This window comes from Vanessa atalanta, chromosome 28, assembly GCF_905147765.1.
Source record: "Vanessa atalanta chromosome 28, ilVanAtal1.2, whole genome shotgun sequence".
NCBI lineage: Eukaryota > Metazoa > Arthropoda > Insecta > Lepidoptera > Nymphalidae > Vanessa > Vanessa atalanta.
Genome location: NC_061898.1, coordinates 2,000,318 through 2,021,836, shown reverse-complemented (window position 1 = coordinate 2,021,836; position 21,519 = coordinate 2,000,318). Strand labels below are relative to the sequence as shown.

General features: G+C 34.7%; 1 protein-coding gene across 1 annotated transcript; it reads right to left on the bottom strand.

Moving 5' to 3' along the window:
- Positions 1-4,057: 4,057 nt before the first annotated feature.
- Positions 4,058-20,000, bottom strand: LOC125074644 (homeobox protein Hox-C5a). Its single transcript, XM_047686021.1, has 4 exons — positions 19,574-20,000; positions 6,414-6,489; positions 5,933-6,074; positions 4,058-4,773 (listed from the first exon to the last, which is right to left on the bottom strand). Exons 1-4 carry the CDS (start codon positions 19,998-20,000, stop codon positions 4,657-4,659), a joined length of 762 nt encoding a protein of 253 aa, XP_047541977.1. The 3' UTR covers positions 4,058-4,656.
- Positions 20,001-21,519: the final 1,519 nt, after the last annotated feature.

Genomic DNA, 21,519 nt, shown 5'->3' with positions numbered 1-21,519 from the left:
CACTGTTCCATCTCGGCTTTATTGTTTTATTAATTAATATTTATTATTTAATAGTTAGAAAATATATATATGTGTTATATTCCTCATCTCTAATTATTGATTATGTTTAATTTATTTGACGGCCTCCGCGGTCGAGTAGTGTGTACACCGGTTTTCATGGGTACGCCACTCTGAGGTACCGGCTTCGATTCCCGGCCGAGTCGACGTAGAAAAAGTTCATTAGTTTTCTATGTCGTCTTGGGTCTCGGTGTTTGTGTTACCGTCGTTACTTCTGATTTCCATAACACAAGTGCTTTAGCTACTTACATTGGGATCAGAGTAATGTATGTGATGTTGTCCAATATTTATTTATTTATAATTTATAGTAAAACTTAATGCTAGTATCAAATTGTATTTCTTCCAACTTTGAAATATATGTTGCGATTGATTAAAGTTTATATTTTCGTTAATACATATTGAAATGAGTAACTACTGAGTTTCTTGTCGATTCTTCTCGGTTGAATCTACATTCCGAACCGGTGGTAGCTTCACTTAATATAGTTTGTTAAATGATTCAAAAGTGCTTGTAAAAGCCTACTTGAATAAAGTATATTTTGGTTTTGGTTTTGTAATATGATAGTGCGTGGTGAGACTGAAATATATATTACTAGGTAAATAGTACCACAATTGCCAATATTATCTTGAAATTTAATTGTGTATACTGTTGGTTGTCGTGCTGAAAATAATATAAAATAAACTACTTATACGCATTTAAATTTTATATCCGAAAAGTTCTCTACATTTGATAAACTTGTAAACATACAAACCGTATTCCAAGCGGACGAACACTTGTTTCCGGAAATATGTTTTCTGTGAATTTATATTTGTTAACAGTAGTAACAGACAAGTACCATTTAATTCCAAATATTTTTTTCCTGGTTTGGCAGATGTCCGTGTGCGGTGGTGACTTTCCATCAGGTGAGGCTCCTTGCTCGTTTGCCACCTATTCCATAGATATTGATATTGTTTTCCACTAGCGTTCGAACAATTCACGACGACCGATGACGGCCGACGACGCAACGACCAGGTCCGGGTACCGGGTTCCCCCGTTCGTCGCGTGCATTGTTTTAAAGTCGCTGCGCGCCGTTTTAACTTGCTTACATACTAAGTGGTACAAAGTGATACAATTCGGACGGTCTTGTTCTCAAAATTTGTAGTTACAGGAAGTGTATAGTGATGAAAAATTTATGCCAAATTGTCTGGCATAACTTATTTCTCCCTTTGCCTCGTAAACAAAAGTTACATATCAAATAATTGCCACGGCTGACGTCTACAGTAATCGCACTAACCATAAACTAGCTAGAAAAACGAGAATAGACAAAAACAAGAATATAATTTGTTTTTTTTTTTTTTTTTAATAACGTAATTTAGAATTACCCTTTGAATTTAATGTCAAAGTACAAAGCAATCACTACGTTATACTTTACAGTGTACGTATTGTATTAATATGAGAGGTACGAAATGAGATAATTAATTATTTTATATTGTTTTATTAAGACGCGCATATGTACAGACAGATTTCAAAACTGTTGAGATTAACATAACCTTACTTTTTAAATCATAGTGAAGAACAATGTTAATTTTAAACTAACGACCGTACCGCTTTGTTTTATAAATATATCTAGCTTATAAATATTGATGGAAGATGCAACTTATTTTTTCGTTTTAAAGTTTATTCCAATCACGAGAGGACAAAAGCCAAACGAACAACATTTGACAGCAAATTGACGCGATATCATTGGTCGAGAGCCTGATTAATCTGTGATATTCGCTATGGATTTGCGAAACAAAGGCGTTACACACAGACAGACAGACAGAGTTTCGCATTACAAAATAACTAAAATAAACGAGCCTTGACACTCGTCAAACGTCACAACTCGTACTAATTTACTAGTGCGGCGCATGTGGCCAAACGTTTGACACTAATTTTTTTTCGAAACGTTCTCAGCTTTGACAGTCTATTTAGACTGTTAGTTTGACATTTATTAGGTATTTCTTTAAAGTAAAAATGTATAGCCTATTCCAATGGAAGTAGGAATAAAGATAAACAAACCTTAGATTACACTACACAACATAAGTGCATTATTAAGAGTTTATGATTAATATATCTTTATTTATAATACAACACTGTTACACTTAAACACTTTACTTCCAAAATACCGATAATAATTTCGTCGACATTTTTTCGCAAATCCATAGTGAATCTCTTTTTTTTTCTGGCTTTTATTTGTGCCAAAAAGACACAGATTATTTCGCCAATGTCACGTGCGATGGAGAAGACACGATAGAGATTGATCGGTGCGGTCGAGGTTACAGGCTCAATTTAATTTTGATACTGAATATCGTAGATTAATCGAGCTCTCAACCAATGATGTCGCGACAATTTGCTGTCAAATGTTGTTTATTTGGCATTTCTCCTCTTGTTGTTGGAATAGATGTCATTCGACAATTTTAGAGATCAATGTTTTTACAATTTAGTTGAGAGAAAAATTAGTCTTGTCATTTTTAATTATTACCTTTGCTTATTTTAAAATCATTATTGTTTTTATATGTACTTTATATATATATATTAAATTATTGCAATTCTGGTGTATTAAAAGTAATTATAAATAAATACAAAAAGAACGTAAATTTAAAGCTTCCTTTTGGATCTAATTCTAACTATAATTAATCATATCGTTAAAAACATGCGTGTTCATGAACAGGAATGTTATGGAGCTCCGTAACCGTCCACGAAATAAAAATCTATCCGAAACCGTAACTGATATTAATTATTAATTTAAAGAAATAATCTAATTGTATTTTGAAGCTAGACAATTTAATATCTTGTAATTTTTTCTTTTATTTTTTATCCGTAACTAAAACTTTCCGAAACAATCGGATTTTCGGACATAATTTCCTATCCGTAACCGTATCCGAAATGACATATCCATAGCATCCCTGTTAATGAATAAACAATATTAGTATTTAGTTTTTAAAAATCGCTAACATCTTCGTTTGTTTATAATATAACAGAAATAGTGTTAAGTAATCGATAATAAGGAACTCTGTCTTGGGTTATGAATGTATTTTTTATACAATAAGATGCTACCTGTTATTATAAACAATAGTTCCGAATCTGTTTTATAGATGGCGTTAGCAGTATCATTTACTAGCGACAACGTTGGCTTAATTCTTAGTTTTTTTTTTAAATAAATAAATAAGTAAGTTCATTACCTACTACTATTGTTTGATTGTATTAAATGGCGCATACATACATTAGGTATGTTAATACCGGTCTTCCAAATAGTGTTAGAAATTAACGCGGCTGTTATATTTTTGAAATGATTTTATAATGTTTATTTTCAGACCACGTTATTGAATACATCAAGTATACATTTACTAGAAAAAAAAAGCTATTCTCTTCCGATTCGTGTCTGGAAGTCTTGCAATAATAAAAAAAATACGAGTGGTGTCGTGGGACATCCGTTTGGAGCAAAGTTGCTCTCTCAGCATATGATAACAGACATAATGAAAAAAACACAACATCTGAGAACAATTAAATTACAAGAAATGAAAATGTTACTAATATTCCATGTGAATTTAAACAATAACGTAAAATAAGTTTAAATATATATACCGTGTACGATAGAAAGAGGCAGATATATATAGAAAGAGAGGAAAATATCGATTGGCGAGGGCTTAACGAGTTTTCCTTACGTGACGATTTCTGCTAGACGCCAGTTGACTTTACAGTAAGCTCAGGGCTGGATCTACCATATGGCTTTTTGGGTTTCAGTCCAGGGCCCCGTGGATTCAAGAGGACTCCAGTTAAGTCAAGTCAAAGTTAAAAATAGACGATAGTGCAAATGAATCCATAACTTTATTAAATTAAACAGATCGTATGGTTTGCAGCGCTGCGAGTCCTGCAATTAATCAAACCCATTCAATTAATTTAATTCAAGTCTACGTTCAGATATCTCTTAGGAGGGCCCCTAAGTAGTGTTAGCCCAGGGCCCCCTAAACTGACGGTCCGGCCCTGTGTAAGCTGCGTAAAAGAACTTCGTTTTCCAAAGAGTCTTATTTACTTTTTAAATCTACGAATCTTGATGTTATATACGATGAATTAAATTTTACCGGTCGCTTAGGTTTGGGTTGAGTTCATGCAATGATAAAACGAGATGACTATTATTTGTTAATTACTATTGATTAAACCAGCAGGCTGAGTATTGTAGATGCTAACTATGACATTACAGAAAATTAAACATAATAAGAAAAAATATAGAAACGACGGATTACATCGATGTGCTTCAATCCGTTATAAATTAGAAAAGTAATCATTCAAAGATCTTGGTTTCGGACCGACTTGTGACCAGCAGCAAACTCTTGCCTTTCACCTTTATCATAGTTGGCTTAAAGTCTATACATTTTTTATTCAATAAATATTTTATAACTTAGTTATATAATTGTAACATAAAACAAACGAAATAAAATGGGTTATAAAATTTACAAATAGAAAAAAAGTAACTTGAACATTGTAACATAGATGGCGTTAGCAGTATTACGTAGTTACAACTAGCGCCATCTACCGACACAATTATTACATGATAATGTTTTACTTTTAATTAATTTTATTATCTACACATCGCTCGTATCATCTGTCCTGTGCCTTTGCATCAAAGCTAGCCTTTGCTGGGTGACTTCCAAGTGGTGTTTCCGCCATTTTATGCGACGGTTCTGAAACCAGACTTTTACCTGAAAAATAAAGAGTTACCTGTATAATTATCACTGTTGATTTCTTCGTTCACATACTATTTACACTATTAGTACAGAGTTCTTCGGGAAAGTCCCTATTCTCAAATACCTTGTAGCCTGTTCTGGCGTAATGTCAAATATTTAGATTTACGAGTACGATATAATCTTAACGGTACGTTAAGTATATTTTTATATATATTTATACATTTTGTATAAGATAAGTTACAGAATTTATAATATAAATTCCCTGTTCCCGCTACTGGTTGGCCTCTGTATTTTATATTTTTAAATATATTTTATATATTTTGTATTTTATATTTAAAAATGTATTATACATGAGTGAGAATAAATAAAAAGAATAATAATAATATGCAGGTTTTCTCGTGTTTTCCTTCCGCCAAACATAAGAATTGCAAAATGTTGTTGTCATACTTCGAGGTTCATGAAAATGACTAACACGTTTGGTACAAGCGGATTGGAGCATATTCCACTGGCAGAAGGAAGAATCTTACATTACATACATTACATTAGCAGCCCGTAAATGTCCCACTGCTGGGATAAAGGCCTCCTCTCCCTTTGAGGAGAAGGTTTGGAGCATATTCCACCACGCTGCTCCCATGCGGGTTGGCGGAATACACATGTGGCAGAATTTCGTTGAAATTAGACACATGCAGGTTTCCTCACGATGTTTTCCTTCACCGCCGAGCACGAGATGAATTATAAAGACAAATTAAGCACATGAAATTTCAGTGGTGCTTGCCTGGGTTTGAACCCGAAATCATCGGTTAAGATGCACGCGTTCTAGCCACTGGGCCATCTCGGCTCCTTTTTTTAAGAGAAAGAATCTTACACTTTTATAATCTGAAAGTTCCGATAAGTATTTCGAAAGACTGATTTAAAAGAGCAACTATTCGAGATTATATTGATGATAAAAAAGCGTGGAGTTAATGCTTGTTGACTTCCAGGCAGGAGACATAACATACATATATGTATTTAACTAACATTACTGTATTTTTAGATGTCGACAATGAGTAACTACTGAATTTCTTGCCGGTTCTTCCCGATATACCCGATGAGTGGGAGGTACCGACCCAGAATTGATTTTCTTGAAGAAAATGATTTTAATTTGATATGCTAAAGTTTAGTTTTGTGTTATTACCTGTGCCTCAGTTAGTTGCAGCGCATGCGCGAGGTACAGCCTCTCTGGCCCAACCATGTACTGCTGCCGTTCAAACTCAGCCTCCAGCCGTTCCAGCTGTTCTGGCGTGAATATCGTCCTTATACGTTTACTTCTTCCTGAACTACAACAAAAAAATTATTTATATTAATACAATTTTATTAATACAAATTTGAATTTCGACTGGAACCGTATTCGAATAGGTGTTGATTTTTTTTTCCCTTTGCTTAATTCGTAAATTTTAGCCGAAGGTCTGAATTATAACACCACTGAATTTTCGTGTGCTTAATTCTTCATCTTCTGCTCGGCGTCGAAGGAGAATTTAATTTCGGAATTTCTTCCATATATGACCAATTAATTGCATTGGAGCCGCTGAGTTAAATTAGCTCCAAGCCGTCAAGTGGGGAGTAGTCTTTTCCTCAACCTGGGACCTTTACAGGCTTTACTTGTAACACATATTTACTTGTTAGAACATGTGACCGCGTGTGTCCTGGACTTCATCTGGCCCACCTGAGGCCTGAGCTCCGGTCGTGGACTATCTGTAAGATAAAAAATTATTTTACAGATCAATAACATTTAGCAATAATTATAAATATGAGCCGAGATGGCCCAGTGGTTAGAACGCGTGCATCTTAACCGATGATTTCGGGTTCAGGCAGGCACCACTGAATTTTCATGTGCTTAATTTGTGTTTATAATTCATCTCGTGCTCGGCGATGAATCAAAACATCATGAGGAAACCTACATGTGTCTAATTTCAACGAAATTCTGCCACATGTGTATTCCACCAAGCCGCATTGGAGCAGCGTGGTGGAATATGCTCCAAACCTTCTCCTCCAATGGAGAAGACGCCTTAACCCAGCGGTGGGTAATTTACAGGCTGTTAATGTGAAAAAAATGTGAAAAACCTGAGCCGAGACAAAATAATACACAGTTTTTAAAAGAGGCTTAATAGCAACATATACTGGCGACTAGGGATTGCAATCCGGCGTGATTTTCAGTCCGGCCGGATTCGACCGGATTCCCATCGATCCGGCCGGATCCAGCCGGATCGGTTCAATTAAATACGATTTGATAAATCTGTCTAATGAGTGGCACAATTACCACAATGAGTTGGAATTATAATTAAAAAAATTTAGTTTCAACAACGTTTTTAGTGGTAATCCAAAGTAAGGCGTTATTCTTTACCTGTTTCGTCAGTCTCATACGTTTGCAGTTACATATCGTTTTTAGTAGACAATCTTTTAAAAAAATATTTAACACTTTTCGCACTTATTGAAGAAACTCATTGTATCTAAGAATTACTTCTGCCGTAGAAAGATAAGGATGACGAGGATCAGTTATTGTAACTGTAACTCCTTGTTCATCATCATTCGTTGTGTCTTCGTCATCTGTATCTGGTTCATTTGATATTCTAACTCAAATCAAACTCAAATTCCTTTATTCAATATAGAAGTATTACACTTTCTTATTGATTGTCAAGTTAAACACTACCACCGGTTCGGAAAAAGAAAACACCCTGACCTGAGAAGAACCGGCGAAAGAAACTCAGCGGGACTTTTTTTTTTACGTCAAATTAATTATATACATAATTGTATATGAGTAGAAATAGCCAGGAGGCGATCGTTTCATTCCCAAAGTGTGCTATCAAACATAAACTCACTAATTGTATAGTAACCTTTCGCACACAAGCGTTCCTTAACATTTTTTTTTAATTTCGCAACAGAAGCATTTTGAACGCTTTCTGGGATCCTGTTGTAGAAGCGTATACATTGCCCCACAAAAGAGTTACTGACTCTATGCAGTCGAGTAACAGGAGTAACAAGATTGTGTTTGTTCCTTGTACCAACGTTATGAGAATCACATTTTCTCATAAAAACATTAATATTTTTCCGTACATACAAAACATTACAGAATATATATTGAGAAGCAACAGTCAATATCTTAATTTCTTTAAATTTATACCTCAAAGATTCCTTGGCTCCTAGGTTATAGATTGCGCGAATAGCCCTCTTCTGCAGCACAAATATAGTATGTATAGCGGCTGCGTTTCCCCAAAGCATCATACCGTAGGACATTATACTGTGAAAGTAACTGAAATAAACTAGGCGAGCCGTATCAACATCGGTAAATAATCTAATTTTTTTGACCGCAAATGCCGCAGAACTCAGTCTACCCGCCAATCCGTTTATATGGGGGAGTCACTGTAATTTGGCATCAAGAGTAAGGCCAAGAAATTTAGTTGTTTCAACTGGATCCATCGATTCCCCATTGATAAGTACATCGGGTTTTACATTTTGCACGTTTGGTGTGCTAAATTTTACAATTTTAGTTTTTTTATTATTCAGCCTAAGATTATTTACGCTAAACCAGTGTACTATATCAGACATAGCATTGTTTACATCGTCATACTGTACCTGTTTCCTATTAATTTTAAAAACCAAAGAGGTATCATCAGCAAACAATACTATATCATGTTTGTTCCCAGCAAGAAAGGGCAAGTCATTTATATATATGAGGAATAGAAAAGGTCCAAGAATTGATCCTTGTGGGACCCCTATACCAACTAAGACCCCAGGAGACCTTGTCCCTTTAACGTCAACCCTCTGAATTCTATTGTTAAGATAAGAAGTCAGAAGGTCGAGTGTACATTCTCTAATTCCATAGTGATATAGTTTCCTGACCAGAGTTTCATGTTGAACACAATCAAAGGCTTTGTATAAGTCGCAGAAAATCCCTAAGGCATCCTGCGACCCCTCCCAGGCTTCATAGATATTTCTTATTAGTTCGATACCTGCGTCGGTAGTCGAGAGACCTCGTAAATCCAAATTGTTTTCTATGAAGCAGATTGTATCTATTGAAATATGCTAATAATTGATTTAAAATATTTTTTTCAAATATTTTGCTGAGGGTTGGTAGTATCGAGATTGGCCTATAGTTGTTAGGATCTGAAGAGCTACCAGATTTAAATATTGGAATGACTTTACTATGTTTCATCAGGTCAGGAAATACACCATGTTGAACACAATCATTGAATATTATTGCAAGATAAGGTGCAATTAGATCAATAATTGAATTAATCACCTTTACAGAAATACCCCATAGATCAGCAGTTTTCTTAATGTCTAATGACTTAAATGTACAAATTATTTCATTGGTGTTTACAGGGGTAAAATTAAATTTTGATTTGCATTCACGTACATTTTCTTTCATTAATGATTCGGCAACTGCTGGAGAAGAAATAAGTAACTTAGTTGTAGAAACTGGTATGTCAGCAAAAAATTGTTCAAAAACTGAAGCAGCTTCCCGTTCACTATTTATGACTTTATTATTATAATTTAAGTTCAATTCGGAGCTGCGACTGCCACCTCTACCAGTTTCACAATTAATAATTTTCCAAGTCATTTTTATTTTGTCATGTGCATTCTTAATTCTATTTTTTATAGTTAGACTTTGCCAAAAAGCACACTTTTCTAAATAATTTTGAATAGTTACTTACATAGTTGGGAAAAGTGGCACTGTGATTGTACGTCCTTTCATTATAAAGCTTGTACATTCGTTGCCTACTATTATGAATTCCAATAGTAGCCCAATCATTGAATTTTAAAAAGTTTTTTGTATTAACTGTTTTAGAAGTGAATATTGCATTAAACTTGTTTCTAATTAATTTAAATAGATTATTATACAAAGCATTGGGGTTATCACTAAAAGATAAGTGTGGTAGATTGGTCAAAATATTACTTCTAAACTTCTCAATACGACTTGTGGTCAAAGGAACAAACATTATTTTTTCGGAATTGCTTATTTTTTTAACATGGAAGTTAAATAAAGCTTGTTGTCCACAATGATCTGAATTTAGTTTATTAATTATAATTTTATTTTGTGGAATATGGGTTGCAAATATGTTATCTATGCAAGTTGCTGTGGAATCTGTTATTCTAGTTCGTTCTAAGAACAGATTTACCAGATTATATGAACTTAACAATGATCTGAATCTAATACTTGTGGTTGTATTATGCAGTAAATTTATATTAAAATCTCCACATACAATGATTTCTTTATTAGATTCAGATAATTTCGATAAAACATTTTCCAGTACATTTTGAAACAATTTCTATAATCCACTAGGGGGCCTGTATACGCATACAACAATGACACGCTGAAGCTCTGCACAGGCTATTTCTATAGTTTGCTCAATAGAAAGGCTCACAATATCATTACGTTCCTTAAATTTAAAATTTTTACTCATAAGTATTAAAGAGCCACCGCGTATAGCTTTATTCCTACTGAACAAACTAGCCATCTGGTGCCCACTAAAGTTAAACATGACCTGATAATTCAGAAGCCAATGTTCGGTTAAACACATAATATCAATATCATTACAAGTCAAAAATAATTCAATTTCTATGTCCTTCCCTAACATTCCTTGAATATTTTGGTGCACCAGGCTTACAATTTTATTATTAGCTATTTTCTTTTTTTTTTTATTGGCTTCTATGGAAACTATACTATTGGTGCCAGAGACTACCTCTATTGTCTTAGAATTTAATTTAAATTATTTGGAACATGTTCCAAAATGTATGGTCTTGTGTTATACTGCTCAATAGAAGCAGTTGTCTGGTCAACCAAACAATTGGTTGATTTTGTAAGAATAAAATATGATAGCATGCTTGCTATCTGTCTCTTATAAAAATTTGATAGGTGACACCTATCACATGTCAATAAACATGAATTATTATTAATTATATTATTGATATCAATTAATTCCATTTTATTATTAAAGTCATTTTTTGATACATAATTACTATTGGTCATTATATGTAACATATTCTTTAATTTAAACCTAATTGCATTTTCCTGTGGCATTTCTTTAATATAAGGAAATGTGAACCTTAATATTCTTTCTACATTTAAATTTAATAATTTAGAGTAATAATTATCAAGAATTTTTTTGTTCAAATTTCCCCTTCTCCCAACTAATATAATAAGTGTAGTAGAAGGACAATGAGTACAGTTCAAAATACTATTCATTATGTGTGAATAACTTGCACCTGGCATACTATAATTTGTTACTAATTGTCCCTTACACATGTCATTGAGCAAAACACCCATATCTCTTCCCATTCCATCGCTATAAATTTTAGTACATTTTTTGGTAGGAACATGATGTGTTTTGCTTGGTATGGCGCTGACATGAGCTGTTGACTGAGATGGAGGCATACCAGTACACAGCCCCGAACGATCCCCAGAGTCAGAAGCGCCCTGACAATCACACGCATAGTGTTTTATGAGAGAGTCAAAGCGCTCCGAATTATATTTACTTAAGTCTAGTAGATCGTTCATGGCAGCGATATGACCAGAAATTTCCTTTTGGGACATTTCATATTTTTTTGATATGATGTCTAAAGAGTTTTTTAAATATGATATCTCAGCCTGAAGAGCATTCACATCAGCCTCATAACCTTGTCTCATATCTTTCACATTCTTATTATACTCAACCATTTTTAAGCTGAGTGTATTTCTTTCCTTACAGATTTTTTCATAATTAAGGCAATTATTTCTAGATTTTATTAATTTTCGTATTTTCTTAATATATCTATTAATTTTAATGTATTTCTTGAATTTATTTTTGCTTAATACTAGACTGGAAGAACCCATGTCATCACCAGTCAAATCAATTGTCGAAATGTCATTCTTACTGGTGAGCGGGGACACTAATGTGGTTGTATGTCCAACCAGTTCATCATATAGACACTGGGTTTGAGAGGCCTTCAGGTTGAGGTTATTGTTTTCTAATTCTGATATATATGGTTGGGCCTTATGTAATTTAACTTTTAACTCATTGGTGAGCATGAGAGCTTGCTCATACTCATCTCTGCAATTATCAAACCCACTGACTATTTGTTGCAAATTATTTCTTTGTTCTTCCATTTCTACATATCGTAAATGTAACTGCGAGAGCTCAGATTTTAATATGTTGTTTTTATTAAGAATTTGCAAGAATTCTTGTTCATTATCATCCCTTTCTTTTAACAGTAGATTACACTGTGTCCTAGATGCTTTTAGTTCCTGGAGCGTCAGCTGGAGTTGTTCCTCCGCCTGACGCGCTTTGGTACTACGAGTCATCATTTTTAATAAAAATAAAAATTGTTTGATAGTATAATATAGACGGCGTGATCAAACAGTTACTGTAATATTTGACTTATAAATTGTTAAATAGGGTTTCTATAGTGAGTTAGAGGGATAACAAGAAGTTGAACAAGAAAACTTTTTAAAACTGAGTTCGTTACCTGCGTAATGTCAGCTGACGAACACAACACAAGGAAACACTGCACATTAATGCTCGACACTCAGTATATTATCATATTTTATATAAAGTACATTAATAGCTTGATATAAATATATAATCAAAACTAATTACAATTATTTTTTATAAAAAAAATTTATTTTAAATTATTGAGAAAAGTTTTTTTATGACATTTAGCTAGTGTTGCCACAGAAAAAAAAATGAAAAAAAAATGTTCGCGTTGTCGCCAGGCGGTCTCTTCATTATTTTTATATAAAATATCGACCATAGCTAATCATAGCTAATGTGCGAAGCACAGCTGTTCATTACAATTCATAAGCTTACCTACTTTGACCATGACTCTTGCTCATGCCAATAATATCAGTTCAGTATCAAAAACGAAGTTTTTTAAGCAGTGCTGATAGTATGTTCTGCAGATACATTAACGATGTAATTTAATCAAGCCCAGATTAAAGAGTTTTTAACAATTAAGCGCAATTTAAAGTGTCTACTCATGCAACAGTTCTATCATTTTGCCAAAATTTCTAGCACCGGATCCAGTATATTGGTATCGGATCCGGTAGACGTATAATGATGCCGGATCCGTCGGATTACCGGATGCGTTTTTCCGGATTGCAATCGCTACTGGCGACCAGTGGCGTAGCTGGGTGGGTAAAGGCCCCGGTGCATAGGAAAAGAATCTGGCCCTCACCCCCTCTATCTACCCCTTCTTTAACTTATATTGCCCTTCAAAATTATAGATAGGAAAAAAATATATCTTGTGAGCAGGGTCGAGGTTTTCTAGCTTCAGAAGCTGGCGAGGTGGCTGACCCAATCTTTTCAAAGCTTAGTTTAAAGGGCCACCTGATGTCCGGGGCCCTGGTGCACTGCACCACCTTGCTCTACGATAGCTACGCCACTGCTGGCGACCCACCCCGGCTTCGCACGGGTGCGTATTGTTGTGGTTGGGTGTCATATTGGTACTAAATATATTCAAACGTCAAAGTAAAAATCTTTAACAATATAAAAGTGAACTTGTTTATTGCTTATATTACTCAAAAATGTACCACCGGTTCGGAAATTAACACCTCGGACCTAAGAAGAACCGGCGAAAGGAACTCAGCGGGATTTTTTTGAATATCATTTTTTACAACTATTGATTTCATGTACAATAATAATAAAATATATTTTCGTTATTTGAAACAGGCATTAGCAGCCCGTAAATGTCCCACTGCTGGGATAAAGGCCTCCTCTCCCTTTGAGGAGAAGGTTTGGAGCATATTCCACCACGCTGCTCCAATGCGGGTTGGCGGAATACACATGTGGCAGAATTTCGTTGAAATTAGACACATGCAGGTTTCCTCACGATGTTTTCCTTCACCGCCGAGCACGAGATGAATTATAAACACAAATTAAGCACAAAAAATTTCAGTGGCTGCCTGTGTTTGAACCCGAAATCATCGGTTAAGATGCACGCGTGGAAGCGATCATCTCATTCCCAAGATGTGCAGTCAACTAAGAAGTCATTAGGGTTGTAATATCGTTTAGTACACAAAGGCTCTTTAATGATTAAATTTAACAATTATTATTTTTTTAATTATTTTTTTTTGGGTGTTTTCTGGGATCCTGTTGTAAAAATATATATATTGCCCCAAAAAAGAGTTACTAGCCCTGTGTATTCGGGTACTTGAAGTAACAAGTTTATTCTTGTTCCTAGTATTAATGGAATGTACGTCACAATTTCTGGAAGAATCATTTATGTTTTTGCGTACATACATAAAATTATCAAAAACAAATTGAGAAGCGACAGTCATTATTTTAATTTTAATTTCTTTAAATTTACAGCTTAACGAATCTTTTGGGCCCAGGTTATAGATTGCACTTCTGCAATACAAAAATGTTATCAATATCGGCTGCATTACCCCAGACTAGGATGCCATAAGACATTATATTGTGGAAATCATTAAAATACATAAGGCGAACCGTATTAACGTCAGTCAAAAGTCTAAATTTTTTTACCTCGTAGGCTGCGAGTTGAGTCTATTCACCAATCCATATGGGGGCCCCATTGGAGTCTAGAGTCTATTGCAATACCAAGGAACTCTGTTGTTTCTTAATCATCTAATGCTTCCTCATTTAAAAGTACATTCGTGTTAACGAATCTTACATTGGGAGTAGTGAATTTAATACATTTTGTCTTCTTACTATTTAACTGTAAATTATTAACACTAAACCAATGCACTATTTCAGAGAGAGCATTGTTTATATCGTCATATTCTGAAAGGCGTCTTTTTATATTAAAAATTAAAGATTACCTAAAAGATGTGGCAGGTCATTTATATAAACGAAGAATAGAAATGGGCCAAGAATTGATCCTTGAGGGAAATATTTTAGATTTTTATAAATAAGTATTACACGTAAGTATAGCTTTTTTTCTACTTAACAGACTAGCCATCTGGTGACCACTGAAGTTAAACATAAACTGATAATTTACAAGCCAATGTTCTGTTATACATAAAATATCGATGTCGTTGCTGTTTATGAATAGCTCAATTTCTAAATATTTTCCTAGCGTTTCTTGAATTTTTCGGTGCACCGGGTTTACTATTTGTATTTTTTGTTTATTTCTGATTTTAACATTTAAGAATAAATCCAAGAATAAATTACTATTAGGTAAGATAATATAAAATATTACTATAATGGACAGCCGAGATGGCCCAGGGGTTATTAATCGATGATTGCGGGCTCAAACCCAGGCGAGCACCACTGAGTTTTCATGTGCTTAATTTGTGTATAACTCATCTCGTGCTCGGCGGTGAAGGAAAACATCGTGAGGAAACCTGCATGTGTCTAATTTCAACGAAATTCTGCCACAGAATTTCCACCAACAACCTTGGAGCAGCGTGGTTCAAACCTTGTCCTCAAAGGGAGAGGAGGACTTAGCCCAGCAGTGAGAAATTTACGGGCTGTTAATGTGAAAATAATATTTGACGACCTCCGTGGTTGAGTACATCAAATAGAAACTAGGTTTTTCCTCTGGAATCACTATATCTATTTAAGAGAACCAGATCAAATTTTGAAAAAGGCTAACTTCTCGGTAGAATCTACATCGTGATTTGGTGGTAGCTTCTTTTAATAGGTATAGATTGTTAGGTGCTATGCTATAATCGTAACAGCTCCACTAGTAGGTAGTTCTACGATCGGGAAGTCATTTCTCACACGAACAAAGTCGGTCCCAGCTGTTTGTTTGATTGTATATTTCTACAATATCGGGATCTTCTATTAAGAGCAACGATGCCATTAACGTTCTAAATATCTGTTAACGAGAAATAATAAAGAAAGGTTTTACCCTTCTAATTATTGAACCCCTTAACCCGTAAACAAACTTAATTAAAGTGTATCTTTAGAGTTGGCGTAGACTATAAGTAGGATTGGAATGAATTCAAATCATTTGTAAAAAAATACATTGGTAAAGAAGGCAAATTATTCAATACAAGATTGTATGTATAATACTTGTTTACATACATATGTAATTGTATTTAACTAACATCAATTTGTATTTCTGAATGTTGAAAAAGAATAATCACTGATCTTCTTGCCGGTTCTTCTAGGTAGGATCAGCGTTCCGAACCGGTGGTAGCTTCGCTTAATATAGTTTGTTAAATGACGATTCAAAAGTTCTTGTATTAGCCTACTTGAATAAAGTATATTTTGATTTTTATTTTCGATAAGAAATTGTCACATTTCTTCTTCGTCAAGACTACAGAATAAAAAATAGTACAGAAGTTTTACTTCTTTAATATCAAAGAAAGCCATGTCGTATATTTAAACAGGGCTTTTATTAATACTTGATGGTAATACGTCACCAACGCCCATAAACAGAGAGAGTGGGGTTCTTTCTGACTGGTCCAAAGGTCAATCCAGGTACATGCCTCGAGGCCTCGGTTATCGCGTCTATCCTTTAGACCTAAAGACTAACATCATACATTGGCCAGTAGCTGGACATTGGAACTAATAGAAATCTTCCATCGCCAATGCGTCACCAACCTTAGGAACTGAGATATAATGCGCCTGTTATTTTTTATTTCATATATGTAGACGAACTGGCAAATGGCCCTCCTGTTGGTTAGTGATCTACACTGCCCATAGACTTCGTAGAAGATAATGTAGCCGCTTAAAAAAACGATGACATATGAAACTAACACGCAAATTTTAAGCGAGCCGTTTCATACGTCCGTGACCGCAGCGAATGAGATTGAATGGACGAATTTAAACAGTGGCGTAGCTAGGTGAGCAAGGGCCCCGGTGCATAGGAAATGAATCGCGCCCTCGCCCCCTCTTTCAACCCCCTCTTTAATTTGTATTGCCCTTCAAAATTATAGATAGGAAAAAGAAATATTGTGAGTAGGGTCGAGGTTTTCTAGCTTTAGAAGCTGGCGAGTTGGCTGACCCGCTCTCTTTTTAGAGCTTAGGTTAGAGGGCTCCTTGAGCATCAGGGCCCTGGTGGTTCAAAGGTTTCTCATAATATTTAGAATGTATTAATAATAACTGCGTTATGATTGATCGTAATAGAAATTTCTCAGTTTTTTTCTATGATATCGGTAGGCGGACGAGCAAATGGACCAAATGATGGTAATTGGTCACCACCGCCCATAGACAAAGGCCTTGTAAGAAATATTAACCATTCCTTACATCACCAATGCGCCACCAACCTACCAACTAAGATGTTACGTCCCTTGTGTCTGTAGTTATATTGGCTCACTCACCCTTCAAACCGGAACACAACAATACTGAGTACTGCTATTTGGCGGTAGAATATCTGATGAGTGGTTGGTACCTACCCACCAAGGAATAGAATCAAAGAATGCATATCTATTAAACTTCTGATAATTTATTTTGTATTTGATTTTGTTTTCTAGAAAGTTCGTTTAAAACAATAACTTGTATGTATAAAGCAACACAAAGGACAAACCACATGCACGTCAATCATTCTTACACGCACACATACATCACACTCGCCTCACACACGTGCACTTTGTAAAAATTATTATTTTTAGTTATCTTTTCTTCATTTCATATAAACTATTCGGATTCCCGCGATTTTTTAGTAATTTCGAAACCTACAACAAGTTTTGTTTTGATTTAATTTCATTATAAACTGCAAGTCAATCATCTACATTTGACACCAAAATAATGAAACCTCTTTTGAATGTTTTTTTTTTTTTTAATATCAAATAGTATGACATTAGTTCAGTTAGAAAGTTTACGTTTTAATTTTATTCTTAAACAGTCCAGTAACGTTTTTACGCTTTCTAAAATTAATTCTTAATTAAAACTATTTAGTCAATTGCAATCAAGAGTCCTCTTTAATTTTCTGCACATTCTGAAGCTCTTCGAAGTGAGACTAACCGTTTTTTTCATATGCAGCCTTCATCTCATAATCACTGGGACGAAAATCGCCTTAATCTTTTTTATTCTTTAGTTGCTTATAACACACGGTGTTACGGAAGAGTGAGTTCCTCTGGCACGAATATCTATCACTAGAGAGACCCAACCTTAAATAAATATGCTATGTATACCTGTGATTGTTTGCCTTTCTTATTTTCAATATTTAAATGTCTTTGGCTCGTGATTTCGTCATGTTAGCTAGGATCCACATTACGTTGATTTTGTGTAGTAGCCGTGTTCTTTTAGAGCGTCAGAGATTATAAGTTCAGTCGACTATAGAGGAGTCAAATAAAACCAGGTTCTTTTAATTGCGTTTTTAATATAAATATTTTGTTTAATTAATTTGAATAATAATAATCGGATTTATGAGATAGCGGTCCCATTTCCTTTAACACCTCTTGCGACTAAAGCGACTCTTTCTAAAAAAATGTTGTTTCTTTTTTTTTAAATAAATATTTATCTTAATACCCCAATGTGCTATCAATCTTGCGTATTAAGATTTTATGTATCTTGTGAAAAATTACATTACACTGGCTCACTCACCCTTCAAACCGGAACATAACAACATTTAGTGTTATTGTTATTTTAGAATATACGATGATTAGGAGTATCTAGTTAGACTAGCTAGCGCGAAAGCCCTGCCACCAAAATTAAATTGTCATTTTATATCTTTTATATGCCAATGGAAATAGGAAAAAGATTAGCAAACCTTAGATTCACGTACTTCATGCGATTTGCTAATAACTCAGCTATATTGTGCACTACTAAGAGTTTATGATTAATATATCTTTATTTATAACACAACACACTTAACCACTTATTTCCACTGTAATTTTCGTTCCAAAATTCGATAACAGTTTCGTTGACGTTCAAAACGCCATTCTTTCGCAAATCCATAGTGAATATCATAGATTAATCAAGCTCTCGACCAATATCGCGTCAATTTGCTGTCAAATGTTGTTCACTATGTCTCCTCTTATGGTTGGAATATAGTATACGTAATTTAATGGCAGAAATGTGTGACCGAGTTTATGGGCCTCATAAGTGTCAGAAGTATGTTATCAAGTGCCTGTACAGGCATATGTACTTGAAAAAAGTACTTATATTTGGAGAAAAATAATCGTTTTATCAGATTATTTAATTAATACTAATATTGTAAATAGGTTAAATTTGTTTGTTCGTATGTATGTATATTAATCTTCGGAACAATAAAATTCTAAAAATACATTATTCCTGATATATAATAGAGTATAAATTTGATTTAAATCAGAATATTATTAATAAATTACGCTCGCGCGAAACGGGTCCGTAATTAGTGATAAAACATTTAACTGATACCATAGAAGTTGTGAGGTTTATATTTTGACAATATTCTGATGAATGATTAACTCTTTTAAATCGTTCGCTTCCAAGTTATATTTTCATCCGGAAAAAACACATCTTCCCTGTCAAAAAACGAGACAGACAGAAAACGAGAAAAAAATAATGTCACTCGAGCTGATTCTAGGATTACCCCATCTTTTCCGTCCAAATCTTTTCAGCCATTAAAAAAAAATATTCAGAGCGCCATTCAACAATAGCGTCGTCCCTGGGCAGTGCTGCATAGTTATAAAAATTTTACACATCGTGGATAAAGTTTTCATACCAATTTTTGACTATAAAAGACATCCTGCACCCCAAACAGTTTTGGACAAGGGCAAGGAAAAGAAGAAAATCAATTTTGAAATGAATAAAATGACGCATCCATAGCACAAAATGTAAAATTTTTAATTTAATCATATTATGGAAGATTATAAAGCATTATATAATTGCATATTTGCCTTAGTCATTATCAAAAAAAAAACAAAACGTTATAAAATTTCTGGCAACATTATCAAAGATAACCTTACCTTGCCGCAACGCAGCCGGAACTCCCATTGTCCTGCAGAAGCCATCGTTCAGCCTTTGCATATCGTGCCCAGCGTATAAATAGTTCTGCAATTGTCTCTGATTTTGTTGTAGTCTCTCTTGTACGCTCAAGTTCATAACATCCTCCTCAGAATTCGTCAAGCCCAAGATAGCGGCTATTGTGAACGATTTTCCGGCCAAATTAGTCGCTTTACCCGTTAAGTCTACGCCGAAAGCAGACTGGCTGCTGTCTTCCTCCTCCAGTGTCGATGTCGGCGACGTCGGCGATATATCGACACCGAATCGATCGCTGTCTGCGTAATTTTCGGCGAATTTCTCTTCATCTATATTTAAGCTGTCGATATTTTGCTGATACGTTATGATTTCCGACAAATTTGGGTACACGGGGGTCTGTCTTTGCTCCATCATTGTTTTTTAATTCACTTTATAATCCATTGATAGGCACTTTGACATAATTAACACTTCACAGGCGTTTTTTTTTTTTATAATATATTTATTTATTATCTAAATTGAGCTATATTAATTAAGTAATCCGTATTATGGGTTAATTTTGTAGATTTAGACGGGTGCACTAACTGGTGGCTGTGACACGATTGCCTTGCGGTTTATGATTAAAAAGCACATTTTAAAATTGGAACCTGGGCGGGGCCAGACGTCAAACGATCGGTTTGGCGGGAAAAAAATGACATCGCATAAAGCGGTCAATTGAGGGTAGTTGATGGGGCATTTCTGGCCTTTGGGAGGGTGAGGGAGAGAGTGGGAGGGATCCGATTGGCGGGTCTCGCGCATGCGCCGACTGAGGCGTGGCCAGATTTAGTGGGTGTGGTCTTACTTTGATTTGCGGTCGCGAAAGCCTTTGATTGAGGCAGGGTCGGATTAGGTATTGCTATTTATTAATTGATTTTATTTATTTATAATAAATAAAAATAAAACTAAAATATCGTATAATTTAGAGCTATTTGTAAATCGCTATTAACGCTGTTTTTTTATCATAATAAGAGAAAAGTGGGATGTACTAAATTTAATGTGTATGTGGGTCTGTCTGTGGCATTGTAACTCCTAAACGGATAAACAATTTGATTTAGATTTTTGTTTGAAAGTTATTATTGTATAAGAAAGTATACATAATTTTTATATAGCTTCGAACAAAAACGAAGTATTAGAACGAGTATTCTTGTCGGACAATTTTATTTGCGTGGTTTAATCCCGGTTACTACGTAATTCCATCATAATTTACTCGGTGGTAGGGCTTTGTGCAAGCCCGTCTGGGTAGGTACCACCCACTCATCAGATATTCTACCGCCAAATAACAGTACTCTGTATTGTTGTGTTCCGGTTAGAAGGGTGAGTGAGCCAGTGTAATCACAGGCACAAGGGACATAACATCTTAGTTCCCAAGGTTGGTGGCGCATAGGTGATGTAAGGAATGGTTAATATTTCTTACAGCGCCTTTGTCTATGGGCGGTGGTGACCACTTAACATCAGGTGGCCCATATGCTCGTCCACCAACCAATGCCATAAAAAAAAATAATAGACAAAAATAATCATGGTAGGCTTAAAATAACTCGCACAGAGTTGAGAACTGCTATAAAAATAAGGTATACTATTATTAAAATTATACAATCCTGTCTGTGCAAACCCGTCTGGATAGATACCTACCACATCATATTCTTTACAGCGAAACAACAATTCTTAGTAGTCTTGTGTTCCGGTTTGAAGATGGAGTAAGTTAGTAACACAGGGGATACAACATCTCTAAAAATTAAATATTCACTTAGTGGAATGTTAATTCCAAACAAGTATAATCCTGTACAGCTTAGTAAGAGTTATTCATTAAAAATAGTTTTGATTTCTTAGTGTGCTTGAAATGTTTAAGGTAAAAATATATATATATATATATAAATTAAATTTTTAAGGTAAAGGTAAC

Excerpts from the sequence above, each read along its gene's own strand:
- LOC125074644 (XM_047686021.1), bottom strand. The coding sequence starts at position 20,000 with ATGATGGAGCAAAGACAGACCCCCGTGTACCCAAATTTGTCGGAAATC. Across the intron at positions 6,490-19,573 it reads TCCGGCTGCGTTGCGGCAAG|ATAGTCCACGACCGGAGCTC; the intron begins GTAAGGTTATCT and ends TTTATCTTACAG. Across the intron at positions 4,774-5,932 it reads TGCAACTAACTGAGGCACAG|GTAAAAGTCTGGTTTCAGAA; the intron begins GTAATAACACAA and ends TTTATTTTTCAG.